The following is a 15,264-nucleotide window of genomic DNA, read 5'->3' as shown; positions in this document are numbered from 1 at the left end:
TTGTATGTCTTCCATTTCCTAATAATTGCTCCCACAGTTGATTTCTTCAAACCAAGCTGCTTACCTATTGCAGATTCAGTCTTCCCAGCCTGGTGCAGGTCTACAATTTTGTTTCTGGTGTCCTTTGACAGCTCTTTGGTCTTGGCCATAGTGGAGTTTGGAGTGTGACTGTTTGAGGTTGTGGACAGGTGTCTTTTATACTGATAACAAGTTCAAACAGGTGCCATTAATACAGGTAACGAGTGGAGGACAGAGGAGCCTCTTAAAGAAGAATTTACAGGTCTGTGAGAGACAGAAATCTTGCTTGTTTGTAGGTGACCAAATACTTATTTTCCACCATAATTTGCAAATAAATTCATTAAAAATCCTACAATGTGATTTTCTGGAATTTTTTTCTCAATTTGTCTGTCATAGTTGACGTGTACCTATGATGAAAATTACAGGCCTTTCTCATCTTTTTAAGTGGGAGAACTTGCACAATTGGTGGCTGACTAAATACTTTTTTCCCCCACTGTATATGTATGTGTGTTTATATGTATGTATGTACAGTGCATTCAGAATGTATTCAGACCCGTTGACTTTTTCCACATTTTGTTACGTTATAGCCTTATTCTAAAATTGATTAAATTGTTTTTTTCCCTCATCAATCTACAAACAATACCCCATAATGACAAAGCGAAAACTGGTTTTTAGAATTCTTTGCAAATTAATAATAAAATAAAAAAACTGAAATATCACATTTACATATTTATTCAGACCCTTTACTCAGTACTTTCTTGAAGCACCTTTGGCAGCGATTACAGCCTTGATTCGTCTTGGGTATGACCCTACAAGCTTGGCACACCTGTATTTGGGGAGTTTCTCCTATTATTTTCTGCAGATCCTCTCATGCTCTGTCAGGTTGGATGGGGAGCGTCACTGCACAGCTATTTTCAGGTCTTTCCAGAGATGTTAGATCTGGTTCAAGTCCGGGCTCTGGCTCGGCCACTCAAGGACCTACAGAGACTTGTCCCGAAGCCACTCCCGCATTGTCTTGGCTGTGTGCTTAGGGTCGTTGTCCTGTTAGCAGGTTTTCATTAAGGTTCTCTCTGTACTTTGCTCAGATCATCTTTCCCTCGATCTTGACTAGTCTCCCAGTCCCTGCCACTGAAAAACATCACCACAGCATGATGCTGCCACCACCATGCTTCACCGTAGGGATGGTGCCAGGTTTCCTCCAGACGTGACATTAGGCATTCAGGCCAAAGAGTTCAATCTTGGTTTCATCAGACCAGAGAATCTTGTTTCTCATGGTCTGAGAGTCTTTAGGTGCCTTTTGGCAAACTCCAAGTAGGCTGTCATGTGCCTTTTACTGAGGAATGGCTTCCATCTGGCCACTCTACCATAAAGGCCTGATTAGTGGAGTGCTGCAGAGATGGTTGTCCTTCTGGAAGGTTCTCCCATCTCCACAGAGGAACTCTGGAGCTCAGTCAGAGTGACCATCAGGTTCTTGGTCACCTCCCTGACCAAGGCCCTTCTCCCCCGATTGCTCAGTTTGGCCGGGTGGCCAGCTCTAGGAAGAGTCTTGGAGGTTCCAAACTTCTTCCATTTAAGAAGGATGGAGGCCACTGTGTTCTTGGGGACCTAGAGAGACGGTAAGGGGAGTACTACTGGGCATGGAGGAAGACAAAGGGGAAGACGGGATGGTCAGTAAGGCCAACCCACCGTTGATACAGCCAGCCTCATCACTGAAGTCAGGACAGTCATGGACCCCATTACACTGCTTGGTGCCATGAATACAGGATCCATCACCACACTGGAACTCATCTGGACGGCAGGTCAGCAGAGCTGTGCAAGATAGAACACACACAGACACAGAGCGAGAGAGAGAGAGCGGGAGAGAGAGCAGGAGAGAGTGAGAAAAAAAAAATTAACACAGAGCATACACACACACAGTTAATTCACCAGGGCATCATCCAACTTTCTCTCTATCTCTCTAGAGATCCAACCCCAACACGGTATCCTTTCAAAGATGAAATTACCCCAGTGAAAAAGTGTGTGTTTCATCTTGGGTTTGGGCCAAAACAGAGTGCATTTCAATTCACCAGTAATCACTCATACATACAACTCACCCCTACTCCCCCTGTTTCCCTCTGCACCAGAGAAATGCTGTGGAAATGAGAAGCTGGGAGGTATTTACTCACTGTCTGGGTAAAACACACACCCAAGACTCCTCTGCTCTGCTTTGTTCTGTTGTTTGTGCTGTGTGTGTGTGTGTGTGTGTGTGTGTGTGTGTGTGTGTGTGTGTGTGTGTGTGCTGTGCTGTTCTAGCAGTAGTATAGGGGAAGGTTTATTTTACCCATTCATCTCTTTAACTGCTGCTTTAATTATTCATGGTATGCACTTTGGAGATGTAATGTACACCATAGGACAAGACGGGAGGCACACACACACACGCACGCACACACACACACACACACACACACACACACACACACACACACACACACACACACACACTCGCTGAAAAGCCTCCCCAAACACAATGCTTCACACTCCAATAAAAACAAAGACCCCCTTGATGTTAAAACCAGCATAACCAGCATAATCCTAGTGTATCATAATGTGCTGATGCTATCAGTCCAGTGATTGGGATCTGAGCTCAGCTAATGATAATACAGCACACACATTGTTTCTGGACCAGGCAGTATAACTTCTAAATATACAGTACCCATGATAGCACAATATATTACGTTTTGATAACGATATTGATTTTGATCATTAAGGTATGTTCCAACACCAAAATAATTTAAAAAGTCTGAAACCCTGCTGATTTCATCCCTGTCTTTGTGATCAGCGTGTTATTATTGAGTGGTCTCTGGGGTTGAGAACAGTGTGTTACTCAGGGAGAGAGAGCCAGGTTGTGAGTAGCCTCGCTCCCTCTCAAGGGCTCTCCACTGTTCCAATCGTCACACTGTTGCATGGCAACCAACTCAACTGATTGCCGTGGTGTTTCCAGCGTGGAGCTTATTATCACCGGGCACCATAACAGAAGTCTCAGCTGGCCTTTGATACCATATCATCCATGCATACACGCAGGTTAGCATTTCTCGTCCTGAATCTTGCTCTGGAGGCAGCTCTGCAGTGGTCACTAGCTAGCACAGCCACAAAGTAATACAAAAGCAAATGTTTGTTTTCATGAATTGTTACAATATAGCCAATTTTGACTTTGCAGCTGGCCCATCTAGCGGAAATTGCTCAGTTTTGCCTCCAGGGCAAGATTTGTGACAATAAACGTCAACCTGCTGCATACACACAGGCACACACAGATAAAGATGCTCAAACACACAACGGTTATTTTTTTTGTTGTTGTCATTTTTTAGCAGACACTCTTATCCAGAGTGACTTACAGTTTAGTGAGTGCATACATTATTTATTTTTTATTTATTTATTTTTTCATACTGGCCCCCCGTGGGAATCGAACCCACAACCCTGGCGATGCAAACGCCATGCTCTACCAACTGAGCTACAATCCTGCCGGCCATTCCCTCCCCTACCCTGGACGACGCTGGGCAAATTGTGCGCCGCCCCATGGGTCTCCCGGTCGCGGATGGCTACGACAGAGCCTGGATTCGAACCAGGATCTCTAGTGGCACAGCTAGGACTGCGATGCAGTGCCTAAGACCACTACGCCACTCACAAATCCATCCACATATATCCACATATATTGATTGTACATCGATATAGTGATGTTTACATAGAAGTCATTCTAAGCTTTTTGGCAAACTTGAGTCTACTGTTTGGATGACATGGGTCCCGTTATGTATGTCGAAAACCAAACACTGCATTCCAAGGGGGCAATTACTTTTTCACACAGGGTCATTGGGTGTTGCATAACTTTGTTTATTAAATAAATAAGTACAAACATGTTGTGTTATTTGTTCACTCAGTTCCCTTTATCTAATATTTGGTTTTGGTTGAAGATCTGATAACATTCAAAACATATTTTAAAAAAATGCAAGAATAGAGAACATCAGAAGGGGGACAAATAGTTTTTCACGGTACTGTATATATGTACGACCACATCCTGTGTGCATCCCCAGGTGACACAAGCCCAAATACAGTAGATGACTTACCGCAGTCAGCCTCATCAGACTTGTCCTTGCAGTCTGCATCTCCGTCACATTTCCAGTTGAGGTGGACACACTCTCCACTGCCACACTGAAACTCCCCCTCGGGGCACCGGGGCTTCTGGGGCTCCTTCCGGCGACTACAGCGCTCCATAGACTCATCAGACTTATCCCCGCAGTCCGGGTCCCCATCACAGCTCCACAGGGCCGGGATGCACTCCGAGTTGTTACAGCGGAACTCATGGGGGCCGCAAGTGGGGGTGGAACACTTCTCCTCATCACTCCCATCCCCGCAGTCGTCGTCGCCGTCGCACACAAAGATGGGCGCCACACATTTCCTGTTACGGCACTGGAACTCCTTGGCGGGGCAGGCCTTGGAGTCTGGAGGGAGGAGAGGGAAAACAGAGAGAAAGAGAGAGGGGGATGAATTAGAGGTCTAAACACCGAAGAGTGTGATGTGATGACAGGATACCAAGAAATACTATCATGAAACAGATCTAAATGCACAGACCAGTAAGAAGGAAGAACTTCTTCTCACATATTGCATAACAGAATGAGAGTGGGAGGTAAAAGGGTTAGCTGTAAGATCACATACGGTACAGAGTATGAGAAAAGAGATGAGAAACGCAATCATGGTCTAGGCACCTGGTCTGAACTACACCTCCAGCCATGGCGACTCTAGGGCACACAGCCATACACCCATGCTAAAGAGAGCTAGCCTCTGTACTCTACTGTATGTGTCTGAGAGAGAGAGAGAGACACAGACAGGCTCTGAATGGAGTCTCTATAACTTATCTGTGTCTACCTCTAACCTCATTGATTTCCTGGTTGCCCAGATGGCCTCATGCTTGGCCCTGGCTCTGTGTAGTGGCAGCACAGACTAAATTACTGTTAGTATGCCGTGGTAAGCGGCTGGCCCTGCCTTAATAGGGTCAGCTAAACTAAAGGGATAACTGTCCCGAGGAGATGTGGAGCTATTGAGTTTTATGGCGTTTTTATATAGAGGATTGTTTATAATGCTGTGCACTGCAATGAGGGAATCTATACACACACAGTTAAACACATACACAATCGCAGACACACACACGCAGGCATGGACGAATGCAGACACACATTCACTCACAGAGGCACACACATACTGGTATAAGACTTGCATGAAGACATGCACGTAAAATGCGTAGTTATACAAATAATGCTAAAACTGATGCACATGGTGTAATCGTCAATGTACAGCCTTACACTTCCAATGTACTGTAGGACACACACTGCTGACTGGGTATTGTTCACGGTTGATGATAAATGCCACTTTAGACTTTTCACCTGCCCAGGCTCTGTGGAGTTTGGTGTGTAACACCCACAGTGAAATACTCCAGCCATCCCCAACAGTGATATCACATTTCCACACTGGACTGACTCCCTTTGATTTATGTGTTGTGGGGAAAAGGGCATTCTTGTCCTACAGTAGCACTTCACTTCCCAGTGTGTGTGTGTGTGTGTGTGTGTGTGTGTGTGTGTGTGTGTGTGTGTGTGTGTGTGTCATCCTCCTACCACTTCAGTCTCTCCCCAACACCAGCTACCACGCACTGCGCCACTGGGGCTAATTATAATAATAGCCAAGTGTATTTGCTGCTAATTTTGCGGCTGCAAACGAATGATCTCCACTCCGATCAGAGTAATTAAGTCAACAAATAAACAAGAGGAAATTAGAGGTTCATGTCAGCTTCCTGCCTCCTGTTTGTCTCCGGGCCTCTAGAGGTCATCTGTGTTCCCCTCTGCCTTAGTTCTTCCTCGTGTGTCCTAATTAGCTTGATCCAGGTCACCTGTGCCTTGTTTCCCCTTGTGTATTTTAGCTGTGTGTTTTCCCCTTGTTTCTCACTTGGTTATTGAGTCCTGGCTATGTGTCTCCTGCTTTGTTCCACCGTGTCTTTCCAAGTAAGGTTTTCTAAGTTATCTTTAGTTTGTTTTTTCCCTCGTGGAGTTATTTTGTTTTGCCTCCTGTTTTGTTAACATACCTCTTTCTGAGAAGAACTTTTGTTGGACTATTTGTGAATGGCGAAGAACCTTTGTTTTTACATTAAATCTACTGGCCTGGAGTATTGCCTTGGGTGTTTCATTTGGGTCCTACTACACCTCCTCTGTGGCTAAGGGGTATTACCCCCAGCTCTCCACATCTGAGACCGGAGTTCTAGCACGGCTTGTGACAGAATAACCAAGTCAATCATGGACCCAGAAACACTCAGTTCCCAGGACCTGTTGGCGGTGATCACTCGACATGAGGCTTCTTTCCAGCGCCATGAAGCCGTTCTCAGCCGACAAGAGGAGCTGATGGCTAGACATTCTCAACTCCTGGCCGAAATGATGAGTTCCCTTCACCAGCTCTTTGAACGCCTCCTTGGTCCTCTCCCTTCCCCCAGGTCACCTCCCAGTGACGACAGGCCTTCTCGGTTGGCGGAGCCCCGACTACCACCTCCCAAGCCCTTTTCTGGGGATCCAAGCTCTTGCTAGGGTTTCGTCACCCAATGCTCCCTCACCTTCGAGCTCCAATCCTCAAGTTTTCCCACAGACCGTTCCAAGATTGCCTACATCATTACCCTTCTTTCAGACAAGGCGCTCGCCTGGGCCTCTGCGGTGTGGCAGTCCCAGGAGGCCTGTTGTGATTCCCACGCTGCATTTGTAGAAGAGTTCAAGCGGGTGTTCGATCATCCTGTCAGTGGGCGGGAGGCTTCCAAGCGCCTACTGTCTCTCCGTCAGGGCTCCCGAAGCACGGCAGATTTCGCCATTGATTTTCGGACCATAGCAGCAAGGAGCGGATGGAATGATGAAGCGCTGAGGGTCTGCTTTCAGGGAGGGTTATCTGAGCCCCTTCAAGATGAGTTAGCCACCCGAGAACCAGCTGGAGATCTCGAGTCCCTCATAGCCTTGGCCATCCGCCTGGACAATCGTCTAAGAGAGCGGAGAACGGCTCGCCGCCAGGTGTCTCAGTCCCAAGTTCCTCGGAGCAGCTCTGTTTCTCCTGTTTGGACTCCGTCATTCAGAGCTTCCCCGGCTCCTGAACTGCTCCAGGATTCCCCGGAGAGCATGCAGTTAGGCCGTTCCAGGCTTTCTCCCAATGAAAGGGAACGTCGCATGAGGGAGCGTCGGTGCCTCTACTGCGGGGTTGCCGGCCACTTCCGATCCACTTGCTCCGAGCTTTCGGGAAACGCCAGTCCCCGCCCAGCTACAGGAGGGCTGTGATGGGGAGAATTAGAGCTCCTCCTACTAACGCTGTCCTGGCTATTCCAGCCACTCTGTCCTGGGAGGGCCACCAGCATCGGGTCCAGGCTATGATCGATTCCGGTGCCGCAGGTGATTTCCTGGATGTAACCTTGGCTAAGGAACTTAAGATCCCTACCCAACTACTTCCTCATCCCCAGGCAGTTACAGCCTTAGATGGCAGACCTCTGGAACCAGGAAAGGTTACAGAGGCGACTCAGTCCCTGCGACTTACCATCTCTCAACACCAGCAGGAGGAAACCTTCTCATTGACTCTCCCGAGTATCCTATTATCCTGGGTCACCCTTGGCTATGCAGACATAATCCCCAGATCGACTGGCCTACTGGCACCATTCTAAGCTGGGGTCCCACTTGCCAACTCACCTGCATGCTTCAGAGTCCCTCAGCCCCTAGTACCCAGTTTCCAAGAGTCTGTTGACGTCTCCTAGTCCCCAGTGTTTACCATCGGTTCAAGGCTGTGTTCAGCAAGGCCCGGGCTACTTCCTTACCGCCTCATCGCACGTATGACTGTGCCATTGATCTACTCCCTGGGTGCTGCCCTCCTAGAGGTCGGATCTTTTCCTTGTCCTCCCCGAGCACGCAGCTATGGACACCTACATTAAGGAGTCCCCGGCAGCCGGCCTCATCCATGCCTCTACTTCCCCGGCTGGGGCGGGCTTCTTTTTGTTGAAAAGAAGGACGGGGGTCTTAGGCCTTGTATTGATTACCGGGACTCAACAAGATCACGGTTCGGAATCGATATCCTCTTCCTCTCATGGCCACTGCTTTTGAGCTGCTTCAAGGGGCTTCCATTTTTTCTAAACTGGATCTCCGCAATGCTTACCATCTCGTCACGGATCCGGCAAGGTGACGAATGGAAGACGGCGTTTCAACACGCCCACGGGGCACTATGAATATCGGGTGATGCCGTTCGGGCTCACCAATGCCCCCGCAGTATTCCAAGCCCTGATTAATGATGTTCTCCGGGATATGCTTAATCTGTTCGTCTTCGTGTACCTGGACGATATCCTCATCTTCTCGAGGTCACTGAAGGAGCATGAGGGGCATGTTAGCCGGGTTCTCCAGAGGCTCCTTGACAATCACCTCTATGTTAAACCTGAGAAGTGTGAATTTCATGTTTCTCAGACTCAGTTTCTCGGGTTTATTGTCACTCCCGGGCACCTAGAGATGGATCCCAAGAAGGTCGAAGCGGTCTGCAGCTGGCCCACACCTGCCACGGTCAAGGAGGTTCAACGGTTCATTGGCTTTTCTAACTTCTATCGGAAGTTCATCAAGAATTTCAGCTCAGTGGTAGCCCCCTTGACGACGCTTACCAAGGGAGGAGGGACCAAGGTTCACTGGGGTCCGGAAGCAGCAGGGGCCTTCGAGATCTCAAGCGCCGCTTCACGTCTGCTCCGATTCTGGTGACTCCTGACCCAGAAAGACCTTTCGTGGTGGAGGTGGACGCCTCAGAGGTGGGGGGGTGGGAGCCGTCCTGTCACAGAGGGGTGAGGATGGGAGATTACACCCTTGTGCCTTCATGTCTCGCCGCCTGTCTGAGGCCGAGCGCAACTACCACGTGGGGGATCTAGAGTTGCTTGCAGTAAAACTGGCCTTGGAAGAGTGGCGCCATTGGCTTGAGGGGGCTCAGCACCCGTTCCAGGTTCTCACAGACCACAAGAACCTGGAATATCTCCAACAGGCTAAGCGGATGAACCCTCGGCAAGCACGATGGTCCCTTTTCTTTAATCGATTCCAGTTCCTCCTGTCTTACCGACCTGGCACCAAGAACGTCAAGCCGGATGCCCTGTCTCGAGCCTATTCTCCCGAGGTACAAGAGAAGCCCTTGGCATCGATTATTCCGAGGTCTAGGATCGCCGCACCTCTTCAGTGGGAACTAGAAAGAGGGGTACGAGAAGCCCTTGTCCATGAGCCCCGATCCAGGCGGTGGTCCTGCCGGTCGCCTGTCGTTCCTCTCTCTGTTCGGGCCCGCGTCTTGCAGTGGGGTCATGAGTCGCCCTTGACATGCCATCCAGGCAGTGCTCGCACACTGGAATTCCTCCGACGGGCGGTTTTGGTGGCCGTTCCATCAAGAAGGACGTGCAGGTCTATGTTGAGGCCTGCCCGGTGTGCAACCAGGGAAAGTCGACGCGCCAGCGACCCAGGGACTGCTCCATCCCTTACCTATTCCTCGAAGGCCATGGTCACACCTTTCTCTGGACTTTGTTACGGGACTTCCTCCATCCCAGGGCAACACCGTCATCCTAGTGATCGTTGACCGGTTCTCTAAGGCTGCCCGGTTTATTCCCCTGCCCAAGCTGCCCTCGGCTAAGGAGACTGCTGAGCTCCTCATGAACCATGTCTTCCGGATATTTGGCATTCCCCTGGACGTGGTCTCTGACCGAGGTCCCCAATTCTCGCCCCGGTTTTGGGGGCCTTCTGCAGGCTTATTGGGGCCACAGCCAGCCTATCGTCAGGGTTCCATCCAGAGTCTAATGGCCAAACGGAACGGATTAATCAGGATCTGGAGACCACCCTGCGGTGTATGGCGGCCAGTAATCCCACGTCTTGGGCCACCTATATCATTTGGGCTGAATATGCCCACAACACCCTCCAGTCTTCAGCCACCGGATTGTCCCCCTTCGAATGCCAGTTCGGTTACAACCCTCCATTATTTCCAGAGGAAGAGGCGCAAGTTGGTGTTCCCTCGGCCCAGCGCTTTGTCCAACGCTGTAGGCGGACCTGGAAGAAGGCCAGGTGTATCCTCCTTCGGACCTCCCAGAGATACCAAAGTCAGGCTAATCGACACCGCCGGACGGCCCCTAGTTTCCGAGCTGGTCAGAGAGTTTGGTTGGCCACTAAGAACCTGCCCCTCCGGGTCGAATCCAAGAAGCTTTCCCAGAGATACATCGGCCCTTTCCGCATTGCTAGAAAGGTTAACCCTGTTTCGTATCGTTTGGTTCTGCCTCGCTCCCTTAGAGTTAACCCCACTTTCCATGTTTCACTCCTTAAACCTGTCTTGTCTTCTCCTTTTGCCCCCACGCAGACCCCCGCCACCTCCCAGGATCATTGACGGCCAGCCAGCCTACACAGTCCGCCGGATACTGGACTCCCGGAGGGTCCAGAACTCTCTGCAGTATCTGGTGGACTGGGAGGGCTACGGGCCAGAGGAGCGCTCCTGGGTTCCAGCCAGGGACATCCTGGACCCAGGTTTGATCCGAGATTTTCGCACCCTGGGGCCGGGTTGTTCTGGAAGGAACGTCAGGAGTCGTTCCCTAGAGGAGGGGGTCCTGTCAGCTTCCTGCCTCCTGTTTGTCTCCGGGCCTCTAGAGGTCATCTGTGTTCCCCTCTGCCTTAGTTCTTCCTCGTGTGTCCTAATTAGCTTGATCCAGGTCACCTGTGCCTTGTTTCCCCTTGTGTATTTTAGCTGTGTGTTTTCCCCTTGTTTCTCACTTGGTTATTGAGTCCTGGCTATGTGTCTCCTGCTTTGTTCCACCGTGTCTTTCCAAGTAAGGTTTTCTAAGTTATCTTTAGTTTGTTTTTCTCCCCTCGTGGAGTTATTTTGTTTTGCCTCCTGTTTTGTTAACATACCTCTTTCTGAGAAGAACTTTTGTTGGACTATTTGTGAATGGCGAAGAACCTTTGTTTTTACATTAAATCTACTGGCCTGGAGTATTGCCTTGGGTGTTTCATTTGGGTCCTACTACACCTCCTCTGTGGCTAAGGGGTATTACCCCCAGCTCTCCACATCTGAGACCGGAGTTCTAGCACGGCTTGTGACAGTTCAGGTGTTTACCCTCCCCCTGTCTGTTTATTGACTGACAGTTGAGCAGGAAGAGTAATTTAAATCAGGTTCAATTTAGCGAGATTTTCATTCAGGTTTAATTTTGGTTGAATGTTTAAATGTACAGATAAATGAATGAAAATGCAAACACTGTTGATGCTATTTTGTCTTGTAAGAAAAACTAGTATCATATTATACCGGCTTTACAGTAGCATTTCACTCTCTGATATATTTCTCATAGATAAATCCTCTAGCAAGCACCTTGAGCTGAGCTGAAGAGAATAGATGAATAGCTATTTCTCTAGCCAGTAGAGAGCTGGGTCAGAAGGGTTATGTTTGCTGTAAACAGCGGGATAGGAGATTATTGTCTGAGCTTGGCTCCCAATGGGACAACAGTCTGCTAAGACACTGGTACCTGACTGGATTCTGACTGACTGAGGTCAGGTCTGTCTGAGAGACCAGGGTTCAGTGATTGCTACTGGTAGAAAAGTGCGACTGGAACTATAGTAGGGAACGTGGCTTATTAGCCAATCAAGAACATACTGTAGTGCACATAGTTATTGGCAAAAGAGCTGATCTGATCAAGACCAATTAGTGAAAAAATATCAGAATTGGGCTGCCTGTCTAAACGCAGCCATAGTAACAGAAACACACAACCACCCACTCACGCTGCACAGTGTGGCATATGGCCCTAATGTCAACATACATCTCTGATGAGATCTAGGTACTGTATCTCATCTCCAATCCAAGACCAGGAACAGTAAAGAGGACAGAGACATTTAAACGTGTGGGATGGGATACAATGGGGCAGCAGAATAGAGGGTATTGGAGAGAGAAATGGGAGAGCAGAGTAGATACAGGACCTAGAAAGGATAGACTCTTTTCCACCTCAGGCTAACATATTCATCCGCTGGCCTAGTGCTGGACAGGTAAGATGGAGATGAAGATGACTGATCACATTGACCTTGTGTTAGGGAGAGACTAGGGAAACCAATGGAAAAAAGCACATCGCCCACAACCACAAGCGCAAATGCACACACACACACACACACACACACACACACACACCACTACCCCCCTTTTTACTTTGGTGTATGTTTCTGGAGCGTAATATTCAATAAGACACTAAGCTTTAACATATCAGCCACTGAGCTGTCAGCACGAAAAAACTCGCCGGTGCTACCTAGCTTCGCATCATCAGGTGTGGCCTCGGGAACGTGAGCCAACCTCGGATTATACGGAATACCAGGAATTAGAATGTTCCCCTAGAGAATTCCAGGCTCAATTCAACATCTCCAGCCAGACACAGCCACCCGACTCTCTGGTTTATAGCCTTAAAGTCTGGCTCTAATGGTCCTTACAGCAAACCAACAACACAGTCTGGAATACCAATCTATATCTACATATGAGTTATCAATACAACAAATCAATAATGATAGAATAGTGTACTGGTGCTGTGCTGACATCCAGGGCATTATCATATTCTGAGGAATAATTATATTTAGGGAAAATAATTTGGTCAAGAGCAGCCTCTCGATAGCAACAACGATGAGCTGTAGTACTTGACTCCGCATCCCACATCTCATGGCCCGGTGTATTGAGCCATTGTTTTGCAACAGCTACGATTCACCTTAATATCATTAAAGCAGTGTGGATCAGAGAGATGTGTCCCCTCGGGGGAACCCCCTGGTTCCCACCCAAATGGCACCCTATTTCCAACAGTGGGGGAAAAAAGTATTTAGTCAGCCACCAATTGTGCAAGTTCTCCCACTTAAAAAGATCAGAGAGGCCTGTAATTTTCATCATAGGTACACGTCAACTATGACAGACAAAATGAGAAAAATGTTTTCCAGAAAATCACATTGTAGGATTTTTTATGAATTTATTTGCAAATTATGGTGGAAATAAGTATTTGGTCAATAACAAAAGTTGCTCAATACTTTGTTATATACCCTTTGTTGGCAATGACACAGGTCAAACATTTTCTGTAAGTCTTCACAAGGTTTTCACACACAGTTGCTGCTATTTTGGCCCATTCCTCCATGCAGATCTCCTCTAGAGCAGTGATGTTTTGGGGCTGTCGCTGGGCAACACGGACTTTCAACTCCCTCCAAAGATTTTCTATGGGCTTGAGATCTGGAGACTGGCTAGGCCACTCCAGGACCTTGAAATGCTTCTTACGAAGCCACTCCTTCGTTGCCCGGGCGGTGTGTTTGGGATCATTGTCATGCTGAAAGACCCAGCCACGTTTCATCTTCAATGCCCTTGCTGATGGAAGGAGGTTTTCACTCAAAATATCACGATACATGGCCCCATTCATTCTTTCCTTTACACAGATCAGTCATCCTGGTCCCTTTGCAGAAAAACAGCCCCAAAGCATGATGTTTCCACCCCCATGCTTCACAGTAGGTATGGTGTTCTTTGGATGCAACTCAGCATTCTTTGTCCTCCAAACACGACGAGTTGAGTTTTTACCAAAAAGTTCTATTTTAGTTTCATCTGACCATATGACAATCTCCCAATCCTCTTCTGGATCATCCAAATGCACTCTAGCAAACTTCAGACGGGCCTGGACATGTACTGGCTTAAGCAGGGGGACACGTCTTTCACTGCAGGATTTGAGTCCCTGGCGGCGTAGTGTGTTACTGATGGTAGGCTTTGTTACTTTGGTCCCAGCTCTCTGCAGGTCATTCACTAGGTCCCCCCGTGTGGTTCTGGGATTTTTGCTCACCGTTCTTGTGATCATTTTGACCCCACGGGGTGAGATCTTGCGTGGAGCCCCAGATCGAGGGAGATTATCAGTGGTCTTGTATGTCTTCCATTTCCTAATAATTGCTCCCACAGTTGATTTCTTCAAACCAAGCTGCTTACCTATTGCAGATTCAGTCTTCCCAGCCTGGTGCAGGTCTACAATTTTGTTTCTGGTGTCCTTTGACAGCTCTTTGGTCTTGGCCATAGTGGAGTTTGGAGTGTGACTGTTTGAGGTTGTGGACAGGTGTCTTTTATACTGATAACAAGTTCAAACAGGTGCCATTAATACAGGTAACGAGTGGAGGACAGAGGAGCCTCTTAAAGAAGAAGTTACAGGCCTGTGAGAGCCAGAAATCTTGCTTGTTTGTAGGTGACCAAATACTTATTTTCCACCATAATTTGCAAATAAATTCATTAAAAATCCTACAATGTGATTTTCTGGATTTTGTTTTCTCAATTTGTCTGTCATAGTTGACGTGTACCTATGATGACAATTACAGGCCTCTCTCATCTTTTTAAGTGGGAGAACTTGCACAATTGGTGGCTGACTAAATACTTTTTTTCCCCACTGTATATAGTGTACTACTTTGGTCAATATAGGGAATAGGGTGCCATTTGGGACTAAAATCTGTATCTGTAACAAAACACATCGATGATGTATAGCTCCCCTCATAGGAGATGTCAGCCAGCTCACTTAGTGGGCTAAAGACTGGAGCTTTGGGTTGGGGGAAGGAAGAGGAGGAGGAGGAGGAGGAGGAGGAGGAGGAGGAGGAGGAGGAGGAGGAGGGATTCAGATGTTACTGATGTAGCCATGCACACGTGAACTACTGACAGGAGGGCCAGAGGGGCCTGTTTACAGAATGTGAGAGACAGTCTTTGTGTGTGTGTGTGTGTGTGTGTGTGTGTGTGTGTGTGTGTGTGTGTGTGTGTGTAAATACGTGCATGTGTGTTTGTGTGTAGACATCAGTCATCTGTTCTCTAGGGTACCAGGGAGAGCGTTTATCAGTGGTTTGACTACATTAGGCTGGAGCTCACATACAGAGACGGAGGCAGGCAGGAAGGCAGACAGGCAGACTCTGGGCCTGTCGCGGGATGGTAGACATACTGTGCAAGATACCTCAATACGATAAAATAGAAAACAGTCAGTGAGAAAAGAATCAGAGTAGATCTATTAAAGGTCCAATGCAATATCAAATCATTTGTGGGTAAAAATAAAGTACCTTACTGTGATTGTTTTCAATGAAAGTGGTCAAAAAGTAACAAAAATAACTTCTTAGCAAAGAGCAATTTCTCAAGCATTAATTGTTCTAGGACTGTCTGGGAGTGGTCTGATTGGGGAGGGGAAAGTTGAAAACGAGCGGTTATTGG

At 48.0% G+C, this 15,264-nt stretch overlaps 1 protein-coding gene across 1 annotated transcript in view; it reads right to left on the bottom strand.

Annotated features, from left to right (window-relative positions):
• Positions 1-15,264, bottom strand: part of LOC121540439 (low-density lipoprotein receptor-related protein 8-like) — a 269,383-nt gene that overhangs the window by 68,418 nt on the left and 185,701 nt on the right. The window contains exons 5-6 of the mRNA XM_045207759.1: positions 4,116-4,490; positions 1,705-1,827 (exon numbers count right to left, since the gene is read on the bottom strand). Of these exons, the coding sequence (XP_045063694.1) occupies positions 1,705-1,827; positions 4,116-4,490 (498 nt within the window). The remainder of the gene's footprint in view (positions 1-1,704; positions 1,828-4,115; positions 4,491-15,264) is intronic.

The sequence above is a fragment of the Coregonus clupeaformis genome, chromosome 26 (genome assembly GCF_020615455.1).
Source record: "Coregonus clupeaformis isolate EN_2021a chromosome 26, ASM2061545v1, whole genome shotgun sequence".
NCBI classification, from domain to species: Eukaryota; Metazoa; Chordata; class Actinopteri; order Salmoniformes; family Salmonidae; genus Coregonus; species Coregonus clupeaformis.
The sequence above is the reverse complement of the archived record's forward strand: the minus strand, read 5'-3'. Positions and strand labels throughout refer to the sequence as shown.